This window comes from Pempheris klunzingeri, chromosome 19, assembly GCF_042242105.1.
Source record: "Pempheris klunzingeri isolate RE-2024b chromosome 19, fPemKlu1.hap1, whole genome shotgun sequence".
NCBI classification, from domain to species: Eukaryota; Metazoa; Chordata; class Actinopteri; order Acropomatiformes; family Pempheridae; genus Pempheris; species Pempheris klunzingeri.
The window spans coordinates 377,178-398,153 of record NC_092030.1 but is presented as its reverse complement, the minus strand read 5'-3'; the positions used below and the strand labels follow the sequence as shown (position 1 = coordinate 398,153).

General features: G+C 49.6%; 1 protein-coding gene across 1 annotated transcript; it reads right to left on the bottom strand.

Moving 5' to 3' along the window:
• Positions 1-10,217: 10,217 nt before the first annotated feature.
• Positions 10,218-18,347, bottom strand: gnaz (guanine nucleotide binding protein (G protein), alpha z polypeptide). The gene is made up of 2 exons (XM_070849976.1): positions 17,140-18,347; positions 10,218-10,564 (listed from the first exon to the last, which is right to left on the bottom strand). Exons 1-2 carry the CDS (start codon positions 17,860-17,862, stop codon positions 10,220-10,222), a joined length of 1,068 nt encoding a protein of 355 aa, XP_070706077.1. The 5' UTR covers positions 17,863-18,347; the 3' UTR covers positions 10,218-10,219.
• Between the last annotated feature and the right edge of the window lie 2,629 nt (positions 18,348-20,976).

Here is a 20,976-nt window from a genome sequence, read left to right as displayed (position 1 = left end):
GCAGAGGAGGCGGTGAAGCATCCTGTCTGTGGAGCAGGGACAGGGACTCCGGGGGGGTCCTCGTCCCCCTTCACCCCCCAGGTGGGAACAAGCTCAGGGCTCCCACTAGTTCAGCGGAACGGTGAGTTGTATTTTTATGCACTTCTATGGTTTTTATGCCGGTCCTATCATGTACATCCTGCGGGGGGGGGCAGAGCAGGACACACAGCAGCCGTTAACTTCTGCTGCCGTGAGCATCACGTGGACCAGTTTAGGGGGGGCTGGTGTACGATGGGACCCCCACAGGGTCTGTCCCCCCCACTCTGCTCACAGGGAGAAGAACCTTCTCTGATTCTGTGTCAGGCTCTTAACACCACAGCAGAAACACCTGCCTGCGGCCACAGGGGGGCGCAGCAGCACAGTCCTGTGGAGGTGGTGCAGGCAGAGCTCCTGCAGCTCAGTCTGGACTGTCAGGGCTCCAATGGTCAGTTCGTGTTTCAGCGGGCGTCCCGTTGGCCTGAATTCACCTGAAAACACGGAGCGGTGACAGCAGCGGAGCCTGAGCCTGGTGCCACACTGTACGAGCTCCGGCTGCAGGTCTTCAGCTAATTAGTCTCAGAGACGTCCAGGATGCTGCTGTGCTTGTTGCTGAGAAGGAAATAACTTTCTAATGAGTAGAAACACCAGGAGAGAACAAGTAGGGCACCAAGTCAGAGGATCTAACGGTCAAAGGAAATCTTTCTTTTTCCCAAAACTGCCCGAGAAACTTAAAAGAAAGGACTGAACATCTCAGGTAAACTCAGGTACTCTGTTACTGCTGCTCTGTGCAGGTTAATGGAAGAATATTGATTAAAGCAGCTGTGAGCACCAGAATGAGGAAGTGAACAGGAAGTGAACAGGAAATGAACAGGAAATGAACAGGAAGTAAACAGGAGATCACTGACGGCCTCTTACCTGTCACACTTGGACAGGTAACTCCTGGGTCTCATTCGGCCTGTCGGGGTGGGGGGGGCCATCTTTAACTCCAGCTTTACCCCCCCCCCCATGAGGGAGCTACCACCCACTTTACCAGCTGTTTTCATGGACTTCTTTTGGATCTCTGTCCACATTATTGAGCTGTAACCTCTCACCTGTCTTCTCTTAGTGAAGTGCTGCTTGTTGGTTCGACACACACGTTGGTTTCCTTATTTCTTTTTATGAATATGAGCCAAGCTCCTTAAATGTTGTTGTTAGATTGTACTAGTTTCCTAAAACTGCGCTCTCTGTGCAGTATAAGAGTAACCTGCTCCATGTGTGAACGTGCAGGCAGAGCGCAGCCCATCACCAGATCAATACTATTAACAGTGACATGGTGCTCAGAGGGTTCGCGCTGGTCGATGCTGATCTCCGGCTGCTGCAAACATCCATCAGAGGTGTTCTGTTATTCTGAAGAGAGCCTGATGGGAGTGACGGTCCAGCGTGAAGCTCCTTTTACAAACTATTACTGAAGAACATGTGGAGGAGCAGCTGACACCTTTCACAGGCCGTAGCATCGACCAATAATATATACGAAGCCTGTGATATGAGGACGATGCAGCTGTTGTAAAAGCTTCATTAGCACATGAAGGGGGCCCAGCTGTAGCGCTGACCCCCCCCCCCCTTGTATTGGTGTGTGAAACCTGTCATGACTCAGACAGCAGACTTTACATGAGAGATTAATTAGAGTCTTTTTAGCGCCCAAGAATCCAATCAGCTCCTGTAACGGCGCTCCTGTTTGACCCCGTGTACCAGTTAGTGTGTGGCAACGTGATTAAACACAGAATTATTTAGGAGCACGACCGTGTGAGCACAACATTACAGACCAGAACGAGTAGAAGAGCAGGTGGTGAAGCTGCAGCCAGTTTAAGGCCCCTGTCTGGTCACTTAATCAGGAGAATACACTTCATTCATGCTGCACTTTTTGTTCACAGAAGAAGTTACAGAGATCTTTACTTTGTTCCAACGGGATTAAAAACACTTGAAGGGAATCAAATCAGACCCCTCAGATATAAACACACTAAAGAATTACACACACAAGGATAAGAGCAGTATATTAAAACCTGTTGATAAAAGTATGATGAAGTAAAGTTAAGGAGGGATTTAAAAGACGGGGGGTCGGGGGTCTGAGCCGTGAAGAGCTTTAAAAGTGATCAGTGTCTGAAAATCAGCCCTAAAACTGACCTGGGACCTGTAACTGACCTGGGAACAGCTGACAGGAAATAAAAGGGACCTGGTTTTTATTCCTCAGCTGATAAAAACAAGACTGAACTGTAATTTACTGCAGGCCTTTACCCAGCAGACAGTTGGAGCTGGAGCTGTTTACTGAGGGGGGGTCCCAGTGAGTCCAGCCCCCCAGTGAACCTGCACCGTACCTCTCCTAAATGGAATGCGGCCGTCACCAGATCAGGACACGGTGCCGTTAGAACAATGAGACCGTGAATGTTTGGTTGTTCCTCAGAGAAAACAAATCTATGAATCTGTCAAACCTTCTGTAGCGTGAGAACCTTTTTAGGAATATAGAACCACCAGAGCTGTGTGTGGAAGCTGGGGAGCAACAAGGAGAGAAAGTTCATAACGTTTTGAGGGGGAGTCTGTAATAAAAGCATGTTTTATTATTATTAAAAGAGGATAAATCTGTGCTAAAATTATCAGAAGGGTTAGCTTAGATCATGTTCGTGATAAAGCATCGGAGGCATTTTTAGCCCGGTGTAATGAAGGATGGCAGGAGGGCAGGTTGCCCAGAGTTTGGAAGCCAGTAAGCCTATTAATTATAGGTGGATTGGCTCTCTGAAATGGTATCTTTGTGATCTCTGTGAAGTAATGGAACATATGACAAGGAAAGGACTTACAGAGGCTGGAAGTGAATCAGGTCTTGAAGTGGGGTCACGAAATGGAGGGTCACCATGGAAATGGAGATAAATAGGAGATAAATTGGGAAATGGTTGCAGCTGCACTCTGTGTGGCTGGAAATGAGGATTTAATATATAAGGGCTGGTATTTATGAAGGAGGAGTGATTCACAGGTTCAGGCTTTGCTTTTACCTGGACAGATGAGTCTGTCAGTAAGAAGAGGATGAAGGATGCTCTCATCATTTCCATCCAGTGATTCAGTGAAACATTCATCATCGGGCAGAAAAGGCTGTACAGTAGATATCTGAGGGGGCAGCGGAGGCAGGAAGCAGGAGAGACGGACTGTTTGGTCTTTAAGGACACTGAACAACACCCAGTGTCTCCTTCTAATCAGCAGCTGTTTGGACCGGAGCCTTAATCCAGTCATAAAGCAGCAGGAGGAGGAGGAGGAGGAGGAGGAGGAGGAGCAGCCTTCATCAGGACGGCCACACAGTTTCTGGGCAGAGACTGAAGAGCTGCATCAGTGTCCCGGGGGCAGGCCAGTGATTGGATGTTATGCTCATCGATACGTCCGTCAGTTATGACAGTGATTTATTGGAGGACCAGAGCGCGTCAGGGTCACACTCATGGAAGAGTGTGTGTGTGTGTGTGTGTGTGTGTGTGTGTGTGTGTGTGTGTGTGTGTGTGTGTGTGTGTGTGTGTGTGTGTGTGTGTGTGTGTGTGTGTGTGTGTGTGTGTGTGTGTGTAGCAGGCAGTGCAGCTAATGGCAGGTGGAGTCATTAAAGTCAGTATATTTTTGCTGGGCCTAATAAAGCCTGCAGGCTGCTCCAGTAGCATCACCTAACAAGTGCAGCAGAGGGAGGTTATTTCATGAGGTCGCCACCAGAAGTTAGGAAACACAGTGAGCTTCACACCAAAGCTGAGCACAGACGCCACAGTATCTACACTGTCAGTCAGAACGGGTGGAGAACGTTTCTACACCCATCATCCACCATCAGTAACGGCATCAAGCGTAGGAGCTGTAGCTGTCCGTTAGTGTCGCTGAGACAGACAGACGGCCCGTAGAACCAGTGACGTGGATCAGCTGCACAGATCAGTGCTGCAGCATCAGCTCTGCTACCGAGCTGCCGGGACGACGTTTTTCTGTAGGCCGAGCTGGACGTTGGCGTCGCCACGGCTCCCACGACGATCTAATCCACTAATCCAAACCCCACCTCCGTCTCTGTGTCTCTGTGTTTCTGTCTCTGTCTGTGTTTCTGTCTCTGTCTGTGTTTCTGTCTGTGTTTCTGTGTTTCTGTCTGTGTTTCTGTCTGTGTTTCTGTCTCTCTCTGTGTTTCTGTCTGTGTTTCTGTCTCTCTCTGTGTTTCTGTCTCTCTCTGTGTTTCTGTCTGTGTTTCTGTCTCTCTCTGTGTTTCTGTCTCTCTCCGTGTTTCTGTCTGTGTTTCTGTCTCTGTCTGTGTTTCTGTCTCTCTCTGTGTTTCTGTTTCTGTCTGTGTTTCTGTCTCTCTCTGTGTTTCTGTCTCTCTCCGTGTTTCTGTCTGTGTTTCTGTCTCTCTCTGTGTTTCTGTCTCTCTCCGTGTTTCTGTCTGTGTTTCTGTCTCTCTCTGTGTTTCTGTCTCTCTCCGTGTTTCTGTCTGTGTTTCTGTCTCTCTCTGTGTTTCTGTTTCTGTCTGTGTTTCTGTCTCTGTCTGTGTTTCTGTTTCTGTCTGTGTTTCTGTCTCTGTCTGTGTTTCTGTCTCTGTCTGTGTTTCTGTCTCTGTCTGTGTTTCTGTCTCTGTCTGTGTTTCTGTCTCTCTCTGTGTTTCTGTTTCTGTCTGTGTTTCTGTCTCTGTCTGTGTTTCTGTCTCTGTCTGTGTTTCTGTCTCTCTGTCTGTGTTTCTGTCTCTGTCTGCGTTTCTGTCTGTGTTTCTGTCTCTGTCTGTGTTTCTGTCTCTGTCTGTGTTTCTGTGTTTCTGTCTGTGTTTCTGTCTCTGTCTGTGTTTCTGTCTGTGTTTCTGTCTCTTTCTGTGTTTCTGTCTGTGTTTCTGTCTGTGTTTCTGTCTCTCTCTGTGTTTCTGTCTCTGTCTGTGTTTCTGTCTGTGTTTCTGTCTGTGTTTCTGTCTCTCTGTCTGTGTTTCTGTCTCTGTCTGTGTTTCTGTCTGTGTTTCTGTCTGTGTTTCTGTCTCTCTGTCTGTGTTTCTGTCTGTGTTTCTGTCTCTCTGTCTGTGTTTCTGTCTCTGTCTGTGTTTCTGTCTGTGTTTCTGTCTCTCTGTCTGTGTTTCTGTCTCTGTCTGTGTTTCTGTCTGTCTCTCTGTCTGTGTTTCTGTCTCTCTCTGTGTTTCTGTTTCTGTCTGTGTTTCTGTCTGTGTTTCTGTCTGTGTTTCTGTCTCTGTCTGTGTTTCTGTGTCTCTGTCTGTGTTTCTGTCTGTGTTTCTGTCTCTGTCTGTGTTTCTGTCTCTCTCTGTGTTTCTGTCTCTGTCTGTGTTTCTGTCTCTGTCTGTGTTTCCTGGCGGCGGCCATGTTGTCGTCTTTATCTGCAGATTCGTGTGTTTTCTCGTGTGGAGCTCTGTCTGATGGCTGGAGGTGCAGATGTCGGTGTGGGTCTGGTCCAGCTGTGATGTTTGGTGATGAGTCCAGTGTTCGGTGAGATCGGAGGCCCGAGGATCTGATCTGAAACTCATTTACACATGCTGGGAAAACAGGGGATGCTGGCACAGCTTTGTTGTTCAGACCTGGAGGAAATTGAAGCGTGATGGTGGAGATCCTCCTGAAATGAATGGATTTCTGTCAGAAATGTATGAACGCCGGTGCGTCTGAGCCCTCTGCCTTACTGTTATGGTTCAGAGATATCATCCCCGGCCTCTGCCGCTCACGTAGATACCAGAGGCAGAGCAGAGGAATGCCGTCCCTTATCTCATCTGACGCCCCAGAGCTCCGTGAGACGGACCGATCGGGACCGCAGGCATCGCCGGAGGCCCGTGAGGTCGTCCCACGTGTTCCCCACATCCAGGCTGCAGCAGAGCGGCTGGCTCGGCTCCACACAGCAGCTCGACAAATCCACTTCCCTTATTAGGCCGCACATCGTTCTGCTGTGGATGACGGCGCCGACTAAGAGAGCAGGAGCTGTGTCCGGGCAGAGCTGCACAGGAGAGCCCGGTGTGCTCCCTCTGATAACCCGGAGAGGGCGGTCTGCCGGCGGGCACAAGAAGAGGCCCAACAACACGGCCGCAGCCCCCAGAGAGGCTCTCCGGTTGGCTGAGGATAAACAGAAAAGATTCATCTTTCTGGGATCATGACATTCATGTTGGTGTGAAGCGACAGGCGGCAGCAGCCTCTGATGTCACTGCTGCTCACTGGTCGGTCATGGCTCCCAGAGGATGAACCCAAAGACTCAAAGTGATCCGCTGACGTTCCCTCTAACAGCAACATGGCGCTCACAGATGTGGTTTGGATCGATCAGCACAAGTCTGTCTGAGCGATGGAGGAGTGATGGAGCAGTGATGGAGGAGGAGTGATGGAGGAGCAATGGAGGAGGAGCAGTGATAAAGGAGGAGTGATGGAGGACTGATGGAGGAGGAGTGATGGAGGAGCAGCGATGGAGGAGGAGCAGTGATAAAGGAGGAGTGATGGAGGACTGATGGAGGAGGAGTGATGGAGGAGCAGCGATGGAGGAGGAGTGATGGAGGAGCAGTGATGGAGGAGGAGCAGTGATAAAGGAGGAGTGATGGAGGAGGAGTGATGGAGGAGGAGTGATGGAGGAGTGATGGAGGAGTGATGGAGGAGCAGTGATGGAGGAGGAGCAGTGATAAAGGAGGAGTGATGGAGGAGCAGCGATGGAGGAGTGATGGAAGAGCAGTGATGGTGGAGGAGTGATGGAGGAGCAGTGATGGAGGAGGAGTGATGGAGGAGCAGTGATGGAGGAGCAGTGATGGAGGAGGAGTGATGGAGGAGCAGTGATGGAGGAGCAGTGATGGAGGAGCAGTGATGGAGGAGTGATGGAGGAGCAGTGATGGAGCAGTGATGGAGCAGTGATGGAGGAGTGATGGAGGAGCAGTGATGGAGGAGCAGTGATGGAGGAGCAGTGATGGAGCAGTGATGGAGGAGCAGTGATGGAGCAGTGATGGAGGAGTGATGGAGGAGCAGTGATGGAGGAGCAGTGATGGAGCAGTGATGGAGGAGCAGTGATGGAGCAGTGATGGAGGACGGCCTGACCGCCTCCTGCAGTGGACATCAGAGCCAAAGACAGATGGTCCACAGCCAGACGTCAGAGGCTGGTGGTGTTCAACAGGGCACAAGTTAAGTCTGCTCATGACTTCATTTAGGGAGACATTAAGCTGATGGTGGGGGGGTCAGAGGAGGAGACCGGAGGGCAGACCGGAGGATGAGCCTCGGCTGTCATCGCGCCTGGGGGGGAAAGAGAGGGGAGTGGGGGCGGAGAAGGGCTAAGATAAAGCCTGTGGGGGTCAGAAGGAGGCGAGCAGAGAGGAGCAGGACATCAGCAGAGAGAGGAGGCAGGAGGGCGGGGGACACACCGGGGGGGGGGGGGGGGGTATTTATTGTTCCTTCTTAAAAATGCCCTCAGTCCCTTTTCTTCATCATCATCATCATCATCATTATCATCATCTGTGGACCAAACAGAGGGAGGAGGAGGAGGGGGGGGGGCAGCTGTGTCTTCTATTGTAAACACAAACATGATGTTGGTCTGTGGGTCGTTTCAGCACCAGGAAATATTTCTATGTTTCTTACTGTCGCCTCATTTTGGAGTTCAGTCTTTTGATTATTATTATTATTATCATCATATGTCAGGTCTGGGGGGGGGCAGAGGGGTGTTTTTATTGGCCCCCTGTCTGATAGCTGTTGGATTTTAATGTTCAGCCCCCCCCCCCCATGGAACATGTTTCCCATGATGACTTCAGCATCAGCTGCTTAGCACCACCTTGTGACAAGCAGTGCGGAGCCCCCACCCCTCCGCCAAAGTCTCACTGAGCGTTACTTCCTGATCGAACTGAATAAATAAAGCATTTCTATACCTCCTTTGATTCTTTTTTTAGCAGTGAATCCTCCCGTTCTGTGACTTGGCCATTTTTTATGGTTGGCACCAACTGCTCCCACATGACAGTCACAAGGGCTGGTTCCAGCAGAGCTCTGCCTCCTTTGTTTATGTTCACCCCTCAGACAGATGCCCACTACTACCCCCCATGACTCCGGGATGAGTCAAAGCTAATTGTAACAGCCGTCAGCCCCGGAGCGCGGTCGCCCCCGGCCCGATGGGCTGAAAACTTTATCGATACTTCAATAAGCAGGTCGTGGTTAAGCACCCCGCCCACGGGAGGCTTTGATCGCAGCCCTTTCAGCTTCATCGCGCTCACTTTGACTTCTCAGATCAAACTTGGATGACAGCTGTGATTTTAACGCTGTCGAGGCCGAAAGAAGCCAAACCACCTGTTTGTGGACTGTGGCGGAGCCGTCGGCAGCCATGTCGGCTCAGCTGTGGTTTACACACTCATTAGAGAGGAATCTGTACGGTGCTGCACGCTGCCCCCCCCCAGCCCCCAGCCCTCCATCGCACATAGACCAAGTCCATTGAGGGCTGATTTAACTGCACACTTTATGTCTGGATTATTCCCGCCCCAGCGGCCTCATTGTATGGTGAAGACAAACGCTGTTTATTCATCGTTTTGGACGGCGAGGGTGGAGGCCAATCATCTGTCCGCATTCACGACCCAAACACATGAAACACACGAGCAGCAGCCAAAGACACATTCACCACACAGTGGAAATTTGCATAAGTTGTTTTATTCATAGTTCTTTTTATACTTGCTTTGTTTTGTCTCTTGTTGAGGTGGACGTCCCGTAAAGTCAAGCCTGAAGCCCTTAGCTGAGTTGTTTGCACGTCACCGTCTGAACTGAAAAGAAAGGGTCAGAGGAGGAGTGGAGCGGGCTGTTCCTCCCTCTCTTTCTCTCGCTCTCTCTTTATCTCACTCACAGTATCCCAACTCAACCTTTATTTTCACTTGTTTGAACAAAGAGTACCTTACAGTATATTTACACATCATACTGACTGGCTGGTTAACAGTTTCCACTTAGATAATGCAAGGAAGATTGAACGCTCGAGGTTTGCTTCTTCGTCTTTATATTTTTCTACAGTCTTGTTCTCCTTTGATCTCCTCTCATGCTAACTTTGTCATCATCATCATCATCATCATCATCATCATCATCATCGCTATCATCGTCGTCATCGTAACATCATAATCACTGTTTTATATCGATATAACTCTTTTCAATAGATTCCTCTCTGACAACTGTACAATCGTACACAGTGTTTGACTTTTATATATATTTTTGGGAATATATTATTTAAACCTAAGAAAAGAGGAACATAATCCCAAAGAAAATATATTAGTATCCCAAAGTAACAAAATCATGCATGTTTTAATGTGTTTGTCCATAAAAACCAAAGAAAAGAAAGAATGAAGGTGATGGATGGGATCTGGTTTTATTTACAAATTGATCTTGGCACTGGTTTTGTCGTCTCTTGCTGGAAACTGGAATGATCATAAAGAATACTTTAGACTTTACGGAGCTGAACACTCTCCTGGCATCAGAAGTCAGTGGCCTGCTGTAAAAGGCAGGTTTCACACACATATTCTTTCTTTTTTTTTAAAGCACAAAAAAGAGAAAAGAAAGAGGGGAAAAGAACGACGTCAGAGAGTCGACGAGGGGCAGAACAGAAACAGTGTGTAGAAAACGTTTTTCACTTCAGCTTTACACTGTGGCAGTTTCCTCTTTTAGGCAGAAAACCTGTGACATCGTGTCTGTGGACATTTCTTTTTTTTGAATGTTTTTTCTGCAGAAACAACAGGCTCCCCCCACGTCTCACCAGGTGCACTCACTGCTTACCTTTGTCAGGGTGAAAATCCAAAAGAGAACATTGATTCTGTCAAACTTCTTCTCATAAAGCAGCATTAATTGACTCTGGCAAATAAAATGAAGTAGACAAACATAACCGATGCCCACCAGGACAGACCCGCCACCTCAGGTGTGACAGCCCGGCCGGGGGGGCTGTCTAAAATTTCCAGTGTTGCCTCGTCAAACAAGTGCTTGACTGTTGATCCAGAGATCCTGTGTGTGTGTGTGTGTGTGTGTGTGTGTGTGTGTGTGTGTGTGTCTCTGCATACTCGTATTCAGTGCAAACACGTTGGGTTGAACTCGGCGCTGACCGGCCCATCGGCTGAAGCCTCTACAGTCTGTCCCTCGCCTCACTTCCTCTGCAGTTCGCTGTTGCACCTCATCGAAGAGATAAACCGTCAGGCGGACTGACGTGCCTTTTGTTTATCTTAACCCCCCGCCCCCGCCCCCGCCCCCTCCGCCCCTGCCCCCCCCAGCCTCAGGTCCTAGCACAGCCCAATGTACTTGAGATTGTTCTGGATGATCACGTCCGTGACAGCGTCGAACACAAACTGGATGTTGCTGGTGTCAGTGGCACAGGTGAAGTGCGAATAGATCTCCTTGGTCTCCTTGTTGCGGTTGAGGTCCTCAAACTGCCGCTGCACATAGACGGCTGCCTCCTCGTAGGTGTTCTGACCTTTGTAGTCAGGGAAGCACACTGTCAGAGGAATGCGTTTGATCTTCTCAGCCAACAGGTCCTTCTTGTTGAGGAAGAGGATGAGCGACGTGTTGGTGAACCAGTTGTTGTTGCAGATGGAGTCAAACAGGCGCAAGCTCTCGGCCATGCGGCTCTGTGGAGAGAACGAGAAGGTCAGATGTCATGTAGTAACGCCCCCCCGTCACAGCTCATTCACACAGGCGGGATCACGTGACCACGGAGGGTCACGGCCAGACGAGAGGACCAGTCACAGACCGACTTCCACCGGGCGAGCCAGAGGAGCGGCTCTCTGTTGTGTCAACAGACTCAGACGGATGAAGACCGGAGTTTGAACTCTCACACTCTCCCCTGAAACAGCCCGTTGCTTCTTTTAGCAGCACCTCTCTGTCTCGATCGGCCACAGAGGACGCGTGTCAGTCCTCATTTTACTGGTCACAGAGCAGCTGTGAACATGGCTGTGTGAACACGGACAGCGTGGTCCTGTTTCCTCCTGCAGCAGGAAACATTTCTGTCTAAAATGTGTTACTGTATATCTGTATACAGCAGAACCACACCAGGTGTCACATCTTTCTCACCAAGATGAAGTGAAAATCTGTGATTTCCTTCACAGCACTGTAATGGAAATGCAGATTATTAGCCATAAGATACACAAGCAAAGACAGAAATGTGAACAATGTCACTGGAATTAACCCAGACCTTAAACCGTCCTGTTATTTAAAAGGTTTTTTAACGTTGTGTAAATCAGCCCGTTTTCTAATAGCTGGATGTCATTTGCAGAACGGTGCTGCTCCCTAACCCTAACCCTAACCCTAACCCATGCATGCATCCGTGTGCGCTGTACGATCGGAGCTCATGTGACGCTGAATGTATAAGAGAAAAGACACAGAAAGTGGATCTGTTCATGGCGGCTGCTGGCATGTGGCGACTGGCCAGCAGCTTGTGACTGGGAGGTTGTCAGATGGAAGACTGTTGTTTAAAAGGTTACAGCAACAACATGATGCTCTGAGCAAATCACAAGATCTGCATTTTTGGATAATGATGAAAAGGCTACAGTTATGAGAAACAAAGCTGCATGCATGCAGCCCAAAAAGAATTATTCAACAACAGATAATGTACAGTAGGTCTAAAAAAGAAAACTATATCAATGTGTGTGTTTAACAGTCTCACTGAAAAATGAAAATACTTCCTGAATCTACATGAGCTGCAAAACACACCAGTGATATTAAGATGTGTCACATGGTGACCTGTGCAGGAGACAAAGGTGCACAAAAACACAGTGGAAATAAAGAGAAGTGAAATAAAGCAGCTTCTCTGGATGCTGTAAAAGTGTCCCACTGATAAATGAGTGACACTAAAGTGACACAGGACAGGAAAGGGGAAACGAAATTAGCTTCTGTTCAATACAAATTGTGTGAGAGTGTCTGCAGAGTCTGAGCTGAAGGGGAAAACTGCTCCTTCTCCTCTCACATGTTGCCCCCCCCCTCAGGCTGAAACATAAGCTCTCCTTTCTGTATGAGTATGTGTCCCCTAAACATTGTCCACCACGCAGAGTGAAGTCAGCCTCCTCCTCCTCCTCCTCCGAACCAGAGGACAGCAGGAGACATCCAGCGGAGCCCGGGGAGCCTCCATCTCTTCACCTGGCCATGGCGGCACTCGTTCAGTAACAGCTTGTTAATGGGGAGCGGGGGGGCAACATCCAGGAGCACTAAAGCATGCAGACCCCCCTCCTTCGCCTCGGACACCCACTGCTTCACACACACACACTCACACACACACACACACACACACACACACACACACACACACACACACACACACACACACACACACACACACACACACACACACACACACACACACACACTCTCAGAGTGGTCCAGAGGCACAGCCTTAATTAAGCTTAAGTATTAATGAGGAAGTTCATCCCGGTGTCATTGCTTTGTTTCCCATAAATACAAATCACTTAAGTGTGCAGCCACCCCTTCGTCATTCATTAAGGCTGTTCTAAATGTCAGAGCCTGACAGGAGGGGCTGCCCACATGACTTCCTCTGGGCGCTACCTGACAGTCACATGACTCTGCCCCCGTTAACACCATGCATCTCTGCTTATGACACATGCTGTCTGTAATGGGTCCCACCTTTTATATTCCTACATTTGGTTAGAACTCAGACCATCAAGGTAGAGGGAAGAAGGCCAGACGTGGCTGAGCTCAGGTAACTACAGGTAAACCCGACAGGCGTGCTGTGGACCAATCAGAGCATCTGAGCACGATGGAGTGAACCTGGAGCACACAGGGAGGCCGGAGTGTGTCCAGCCTGCTGCGCTCGCTGTGTCCTTCAACTCTCAATCTGCTTCCTGGAAGCTTTCAGTCACATGATAGTGACGCCTTCGATGACCCCTTCAGGTGCCTCTCAGTTTCTGAGGGGACGATGGGCTCACTTCAGGGAGACTGTCCCTTTAAGATCAGATCAGGTCAGATCAGATCAGATCAGATCAGATCAGATCAGAACAGTGTCAGAGGAAAAGGTGCACATGACAAACTCAGGAAACAGCAGAAATCAATTAGCAGTCTTCTTCTTCCTCTTCTTCTCAGAGCCACACATGCACACACACACAGTCACACACACTCACTGCAACCGCTGCATAGAAATCTGCTCTACACATTCATAATAACACACACACACACTCATACAGTCACACACACAGTCACAGTCACACACACACACACACACACAGTCACACACTCACACACACACACACACTCACATGTACAGTCACACACTCACACACACACTCACACACTCACACACACAGTCACACTCACAGTCACAGTCACACACACACACACTCACACACACAGTCACACACTCACACACACACACACTCACACACACTCACATGTACAGTCACACACTCACACACACACTCACACACTCACACACACACACACATTCACACACTCACACACACACACATTCACATGTACAGTCACACACACACAGTCACACACACACTCACATGTACACTCACACACACACACACACACACACTCACACTCACACACACACTCACACTCACACTCACATGCACACACACACACACACACACACTCACACTCACATGCACATATACATCTCATATCTATTCTCTCCAGCTCTGGCTGCTGTTTGTTGTCCCCCCCCCTCCTCTCCCCTCTCATCCTCCCCTCCCCAGTCACAGCTCACTGTCAACAGTGCAGGATTAGGAGCATTTGACTGGCCTGTTGCTAGGCAACAGTAACCATGGCTACCGGTTCATTATGAAGACAGGGATGGGACAGGGAAAATGCATCGGGGAATGGGCTGATGGGTAAACGTTGTACTGTAATTATTCTGGTGTGTTTTCTGTGCAGTGAAACCGAAGCGTGTCGACCTGCTCTCCTCTAGTTTGTTCCCTCCTCTCGTCTCCGCTCCGACATTGTTCGATCCTCTGAAGGTTACGATGGCCCGGCGATCACTGGACACTCTGAAGCCATCGGGGGCATTAATGAGCGATCGGCATGGGGGCGCGGGCTCATAGACGCTGATGAATGATTGTCGGACAGACTCACAGCGTCGCCACCGTCGGTGGAGCCGCTCAGCCTCCATAATCAGCCCGTTGTTGTTTTCCATTACATAATTCATGCAGCCTCCATTGAAACGTGCTCATCAGCGCAGCATTATGCTGCTGCTGCTCACAGACGGTCACTGCCCGCAACCTGGACTCTGAGAACGAGGAGACTTTCTCAGCTGAGACTGATGAGTCACCTCTGGTCCTCCTGCTGAATGATCCTTCCCTCTCACATGGTGTTACTGTCTGTGCTGGAAGAAGCCACTGACCGTGTCGGTGTCTTCATGCTGCTCTTACACACAACAGGAAGGTCCTTTAATCTGATAGATAGTAGATATTACCAACGCTGGACCTCCTTTTTAAGTCGCCCCCCCTGAACGAGGCAGGAGGTGGAATCAAAGCTGAAATAAGTGTTGAAGGAATCAGAAGATGTTGTTCTTGGTCTGAGCGCTTGTTGAGTCACTCGTCTCGTTGTGTAAGTCGACCGAACGGATTTCCCCTGAGAAACACGCTCACCTCTCGCTCTGTCTGTGCTTCCGGATATTTCTGAACCGTTTTATTCCTGCACCAGCTGCTGATGATATTTAGTCTGGAAACTTGCTGATTTCTCGTATTTTCCCTGCAGTAGCTTGTCAGGATCGGCTGACCCCTCCCTCACTGACCCTCCTTCCTCTGAGGTACCTGATGCTGCACCCACCTCAGCATGGCGGTGGTGTGACTGTCAGACTAAACACACTCAGTTAAACACGTGTGTGTCCCAGGAACAAGAGCACAGCTGAGGTTGAGCCTGTCTCCACGCCGTCCGACCACCTGAGTGATCACACTGTTAGCTGTTCTTCTGCCTCAACACTCGTCCATCGAATGTCTTTCCTGATTTTATGACAATATTTCACACATTTAAACCAGAAGCAGAAGACTTGAGTTCCTTTGTTAATAATCTAAATGAACGTGTGGACACTTGTTTGTTTTAACCATCACACAAGGACGGACTTTGGCTGCATGTGAAGTCCAACGTACTGTCAGGAGGAGGAACACGTGTGTTCTCCTCGTACAGACATGCAAACAGCGGTGACTTTACTAAATGTAAAATGTCCCACAGTGTGACCATGAAAAGTTTAGTTATTAATGTCAGTGCTCTTAAACCTTGTGAACATTTTGTTAGCAGTGAGGAAACCCTGTCGGTGTGTTCACGGAGACCTCAGCTTCGCTCTGTGTGGTGAAACACATCAAACCCAGAGGCCGTGAAACACACCATCAAACTGTCACTGTTTGCAGAAATTCATCTCTGCAGCAGGATGGCTGCTCTAATTTCATGATGTCTTGCTTTCTGGTGCTTTTGATCCACGGCGCTGGTCTTCCTCTCCTATCTCAGAATAATAAAAGTTGTTTTTTCTCGCACCTGTGAACTCCCTTCGCTACGCAGCGCCTTCACAATCTGCTAATTCTCACAGGTACAGCCTCACACTTCATTCTGTGAACTCAATTAACACCATACTGCATTTTTCTCCTCAGACTTTATTTTTAACCTATAAAACTAATTGATTTCATGTTCCAACCCGGCGCAGTGTACGCTGCCTTTTATCCGGGTAACCCACCAATTATCAGGACAGGAATGTCAAAGTTTCCTCTGCGCTCGAGCTGCTTCTGGTGCAGAGACATCAAGGTGAACGTGGAAAGTGGAAATGTGAGGAAATAGACCCCTCATAGTTGGTCTGGACTAAAAAAAGTGGGATTATATCTATTGTTGACCTTCCATTATCTAAAAGGCATTTAAGCGAGCAATAAGTACCCAACCATTCCAAAACACTGCGATAAGAAGATGGATATGCTGTGGATAGCAAATGGTTCAAATTCCACATCCATGAGGAGGAGATAAGAGAAGCACGGGCCTCTCTCTCCGTTCAGACACATTTAGAAAAGGTTTGCTGCCACATTAGCGCAGAGGGAACACACCTCAGCTCAGGCTCCCCGGCCCAGCGCCTGGATCGGCCTCCAAATGGTCTGCTAAACAATGATCTGTGGAGGAGTTACAGCGCGTACTACTGTTATTTAGGAAGAGAATAAAAGGATGAAAGGGAGCGTGCAGCGGTCCTGGGTGCCCTGTGGGGATGTTGGGAAAACCTCCGCAATTATGTCTTCAAAATGTTTGGCTGGAACGACAGGACCAGTTCATGAGAATAAGTAACACACGGCAGGAGCAGGAGCTGCTCAGCGCATGAACACGGTGAATCAGTTGAAAGGCTGCAGCGAGCATCCAGCACAGAGGGAAGTATCTCTGGAAGGATCAGCCTCTCCTGTGGACACACATCTTATTTTTCACATAGGATGAGAGTTGTTTGATCCTGCTCCACCTGTGGACCTGCTGAACTCTGCGTGTTTGTTCAGGCGCGTCTGTTTTCCTACTTTACATGATAAGCTGTTCAGTTTGGTGCTTTAAGAGTCTGAGTCAGCTAAAGATTTGTTCTCACCAAAGAGGCCGAAGGAGACACGCAAACATACGTGATGAACTACATCTACTGAAGTGAAGTGCTGGATAAACGGTTTTAGTCAATGTTCAAACTCCTCTTTGTTAAAAACATGACTGTGTTCATGGGAAATAATCGAGTGTGTGTGTGCACTGAAGTGTGTGTGTGTGCACAGAGGAAATGACACAGCAGAACAGGCTCCTGTTCACTTTGTTTGTCAGAAACAAATATGACTTGTGTGGCACTTCTGATCGTTGGAGGGTTTCGCTTTGATTCACAAACTGATTAACGGTGAAAGGAGAAGTGAAGCGAATGTCTTCATTCACTTAATTATGACCGTTTAATATGAAGTAACAGTGTGAGTTAATGTAGATTCTGAGATTCTTGGAGTGTAAAATCAGTACGGCAGGTCACTCAGGTGTTTGCTCACCACTGAAATGATGATCTCATGGTGAGAGTCTCCTCTCTCCTCCTGAATGCTGTAAAAACTTAATTAGAGAGAATATTTGCATAATTTGTGCTAATTGGGTTGGTATCTGGCTTGTCCCTCTGCTGTGTGAGGCGGCTGACGTGTGCTGGTGTTTCAGTGCGTACACGTGTGCGTCTGGGGGGGTGGGGGGGGCATGTGGGCCCTTTGACACACATTTCTCTTACCGTCTGGTTGTCCTCGTACAGTTTGAGGTCGTAGCCACTTAGCTCGACACAGAAAATGATTGCAGTCACGCCCTCGAAGCAGTGGATCCACTTCTTCCTCTCCGAACGCTGCCCGCCCACATCCACCATCTTGAAGGTGAGCTCCTTGAAGGTGAACTTGTTCTCCACGATGCCGGTGGTCATGTCGCGGGACCGCAGGATGTCCTCTACGGTGGGGATGTACTCAGCCGCAGAGATGCGGTCCAAGTCGTTCAGGTAGTAGGCGGTGTTGTCCTCTAAGTGGTACTCGTTGGATCGCTGAAAGCACTCCTGGACCCCTGAGTCGGCCCACAGGCGCTTCATGACCCCCAGCAGCTCTGGAGTGATCTCCCCCTTGCTCTCCGCCGGCCCTGTGAGGGCAAACAGCTGCACGGCGTCGTAGGCGCGGTCGGGGTTGTGGAAGTCGATCTTGAGGGTGGTGAGGGCGCGGATGATGCGGGTGAGCGAGTCGATGGCGTTGTACAGGATGAGGGGCTTGTACTCCTTGCAGGCCTCCAGGTTGAAGCCTCCGCTGTGGATGATCTTCATCTGTTTGACGATGGTGCTCTTGCCCGAGTTGCTGGTGCCCAGCAGCAACAGCTTGATCTCACGCCGCTGCCGCTGGCTCTCCGAGCGCAGGTGGCGATCGATCCGCCGCGAGCGCCGCGCCGCTTCCTTCTCCTCCGAGCTCTGACGGCATCCCATGGTCCTCCACCACGTGGTGAGCACAAAGGAACTCGTGCTGCTGCTTGATGGGAAAGCAAATGATAACGAAGCGGTGGCTGAAAGGAGCTGGTGGAGGAGGCGGAGAGGGTTTCCACCGAAGGGGGCAGACAAAACTTCAGCACCGACCGATTTAAGAGTAGACAGGAGAGCCACCACACAGAGGAGTGACTCAGGAGTATTTCATTCTCTTTGTTCAGGGGCAGTCTGTGAGTCCTGTGTGGGCAGAACCCAGACTGGGGGGAAGCCCACACAGCGCCTGGCACTGAGGTCGGACTGCCTGCTGAAGCCAAGGGAGCCGGGGTTCATAGCAGGGCTCCCCCTGAGGAAAAGCTGTGGAGGAGGGCCGGGGAGCGCTCAGCGTGTGTCAGTAGAGAAAGTGCTTGGGCTTGATGCGTGCAAATAGCAAAACCCCCTCGCTCTCCTCCCACATGGCTCTTGTGGTGCGCTGCCCTTGTTTGGTTCTGGCTCTGTCACCCTCAGTTCGATATTTGGCCTCTTCTGCTCGATCCCTCTGATAAAATCTTCTCTGCTTCTCCTCGACAACTGAAGGCCTGCGAGTCTGCCAACACATAAGACAGGGAAGAGACATGAGAGCATGTTGAAGACAAATCCAAGCAGTTTCACCGCTTCCCATCCCATCATTAACATACATGTGAGAGAAGATAACACTCGTGCTTACTGGCTTTGTCTTTGGTGAGGGGATTCATTCCACTGCTGTGGAATGCTAAGCTAGGCTAACGGACCTGCTGCAACACACTGACACAGCAGTGACATCACACTGCTCCTGTCAACCTTGGAGGGAAACAAATGTTTTCCCAAACTGCTGGACAGTGACTTCAGGAACACTAATGTGATTCTCCATCTTTCTCTGATGGAGGTGCACTGACAGAGTAAGACCTGCACTCTGTGTACGCTGCCTCTTCAGCCTTCAGACCCCCCCGTCTGCAGTCCTGTGTTACCATAGACCCTGAGCCTGAGCGACCACGCCCTCCATGTTAACACCACCGTGCACCCTCACACACTCACTATATACACAATCAAGGTCAAACACACACATCGAACCGGAAAATCAAACTGCACCATTTGAAATAAGAGGACTAAGAGAAAAGTCGTGTTTCCTTCCATGAGTTCCACTCCACACCCTCCTCTGTGTGGCCTGCCAGCGTGAAATGGCCTTTTACTACCAAAGAGGACACTCGAGCCAGCAGGTGACTCACTGCGTCTGATCAGCTCTGGGACGGGAGTTAACCCTGCCTTATGGTATGGGATGTGTTTGAAGCTACAGCAGATTTGGAGCAGAGGATGCCCGTGGGATTCAGCGGTAAATACATGCACATTGAAACAGGCTGCATCCTATTGGCTGAGTAACACATGTGAAATCATACTGTGGCCTAGTTTTGTTGGGGGAAACTATACTCTGCAGACCTGTCACATACAGGGGCGGGGGTGGGTGGATTGGGGGGGGGGGGTCATTTCTCCGAGCTGAGTGAGTGAGGTTCAGTCGTCAAATGACTGAGAGGACAAACAGAGCAGAACAAAGCCATAACACAGCAGCACAACACAAACAGAGAGCAGAGCATTGTTTCCTGGCTGCAGGCACCTGACTACCCTCTGAAAATGGCGTAGCCGGCCAAACCGGTTAATGCACATCACTGATTCTCAGAGCCTATGAAACACATTAAAGCTGCGTGTGAACTCTTTCCGACGTGCTACTCCACAAACATGCAGCACTTCTATTCCTGCACTTTCTGAAGTTGCACCACTTTAGATCATTTCTAAGGAAGCAGTGTGCAGCACTGTGTGTGTTATTATCACATTAAATTCCCATTAATAACGTTCCCCGAGCTGTCAGACAGCACAGGAGAAGACGTGGTCTGTCACTTACCTACAGCCTAACAACTAGAGCAGAACACGGCGAGATGAGATGCCTGCAACTGGAAAAAATCCAACAAATGATAAACACAATTAATTAAGAAAGCGCCTACAGGCTTTTCAACAAATTACATAACCTCATTTAAAGTTGACAGGCTCTGAATGTAAGCAACAACAAATAAGTGAGAGTGTAGGTCTGAGAGATGCCGTCTGACGTGACGCCTGCAGTGTCAGGCTCACCCCCTGCGGCCGCCCACGTCTGCCCTCCTGGATGTGAAAGCAGCCTGTGAAACAGAGCACCTGAGCCAGTTCACTGCTGCGAACACCAGGCGTGTCACTTTAAGAGTAAGTGAGTGGAGGTAGAGCCACGGGGGCCTCCGGGAGAGGCCAACATTTCCTCATATCATGAGGGCTGAGGTAACACGAGAGGCGAGCTGAGACCGAGCACGTTCACTTTCTCCCTCACAGCAGCTCTGCCTCCATCACTCTCACTTCCTGCTATTAATCCAGCAGCAGCAAATAATTACAATCCCACCCTTTATTAGAGATGAGTACATGTAGCCACAGCGTCTCACGTGTAACGGCCTCTGCCGTCCTGCAGCGGGGGCTTAGTCCACCAAAATGCTATTAGAATTAAGGTCAATCACATTAGATTGAATGGTGATTTGAATCAGGAGAGTCCATGATGTCGCTCAGACAGAAGAATGTATGAAGGGAGCCCACAGACTGAGTGACAGAGCTTCTACCTGAGAACACGAGAAGTGTTCAGGTCGTCTTTTGTCTGTCTGCACATCACCAGGTGAGTTCACCTGTCTGTCACGGCAGCCGAATGAAAGCTGGCATGAATGCAGGCGCCGCTGCCTGAGTGTGGCCTGACGATGATGAAGAGGAGGGTCCCGCTTGCAGAAAGAAGTGTTATTTTTATGAATGGAAAGCAAAAGTGTGCAGTTTGAAAGGAAGGAGCGAGGCACAGGTGTGCTTTTAGTCGCCGCGTAATGGTTAATGGATGAGGTCTGTGTTTGTGCTGTGCTCAGCAGGAGGGATCAGATGAGGCGTTCCTGTGAGGACCGACCTGCCGTGGAGCCCCCCCCGCTCCACAACATCTGCCAGCCAGAAGTAACAGTGGAGCAGCAAGCCGCCACGTTCCCCGTTTACGAAGCACTTAACCAGGACCCGTCTACATCAGAACCAACCAAAGCAGCAGAGGGGCCCGTTCGTCAG

Excerpts from the sequence above, each read along its gene's own strand:
- gnaz (XM_070849976.1), bottom strand. The coding sequence starts at position 17,862 with ATGGGATGCCGTCAGAGCTCGGAGGAGAAGGAAGCGGCGCGGCGCTCG. Across the intron at positions 10,565-17,139 it reads TGTACGAGGACAACCAGACG|AGCCGCATGGCCGAGAGCTT; the intron begins GTAAGAGAAATG and ends TTCTCTCCACAG.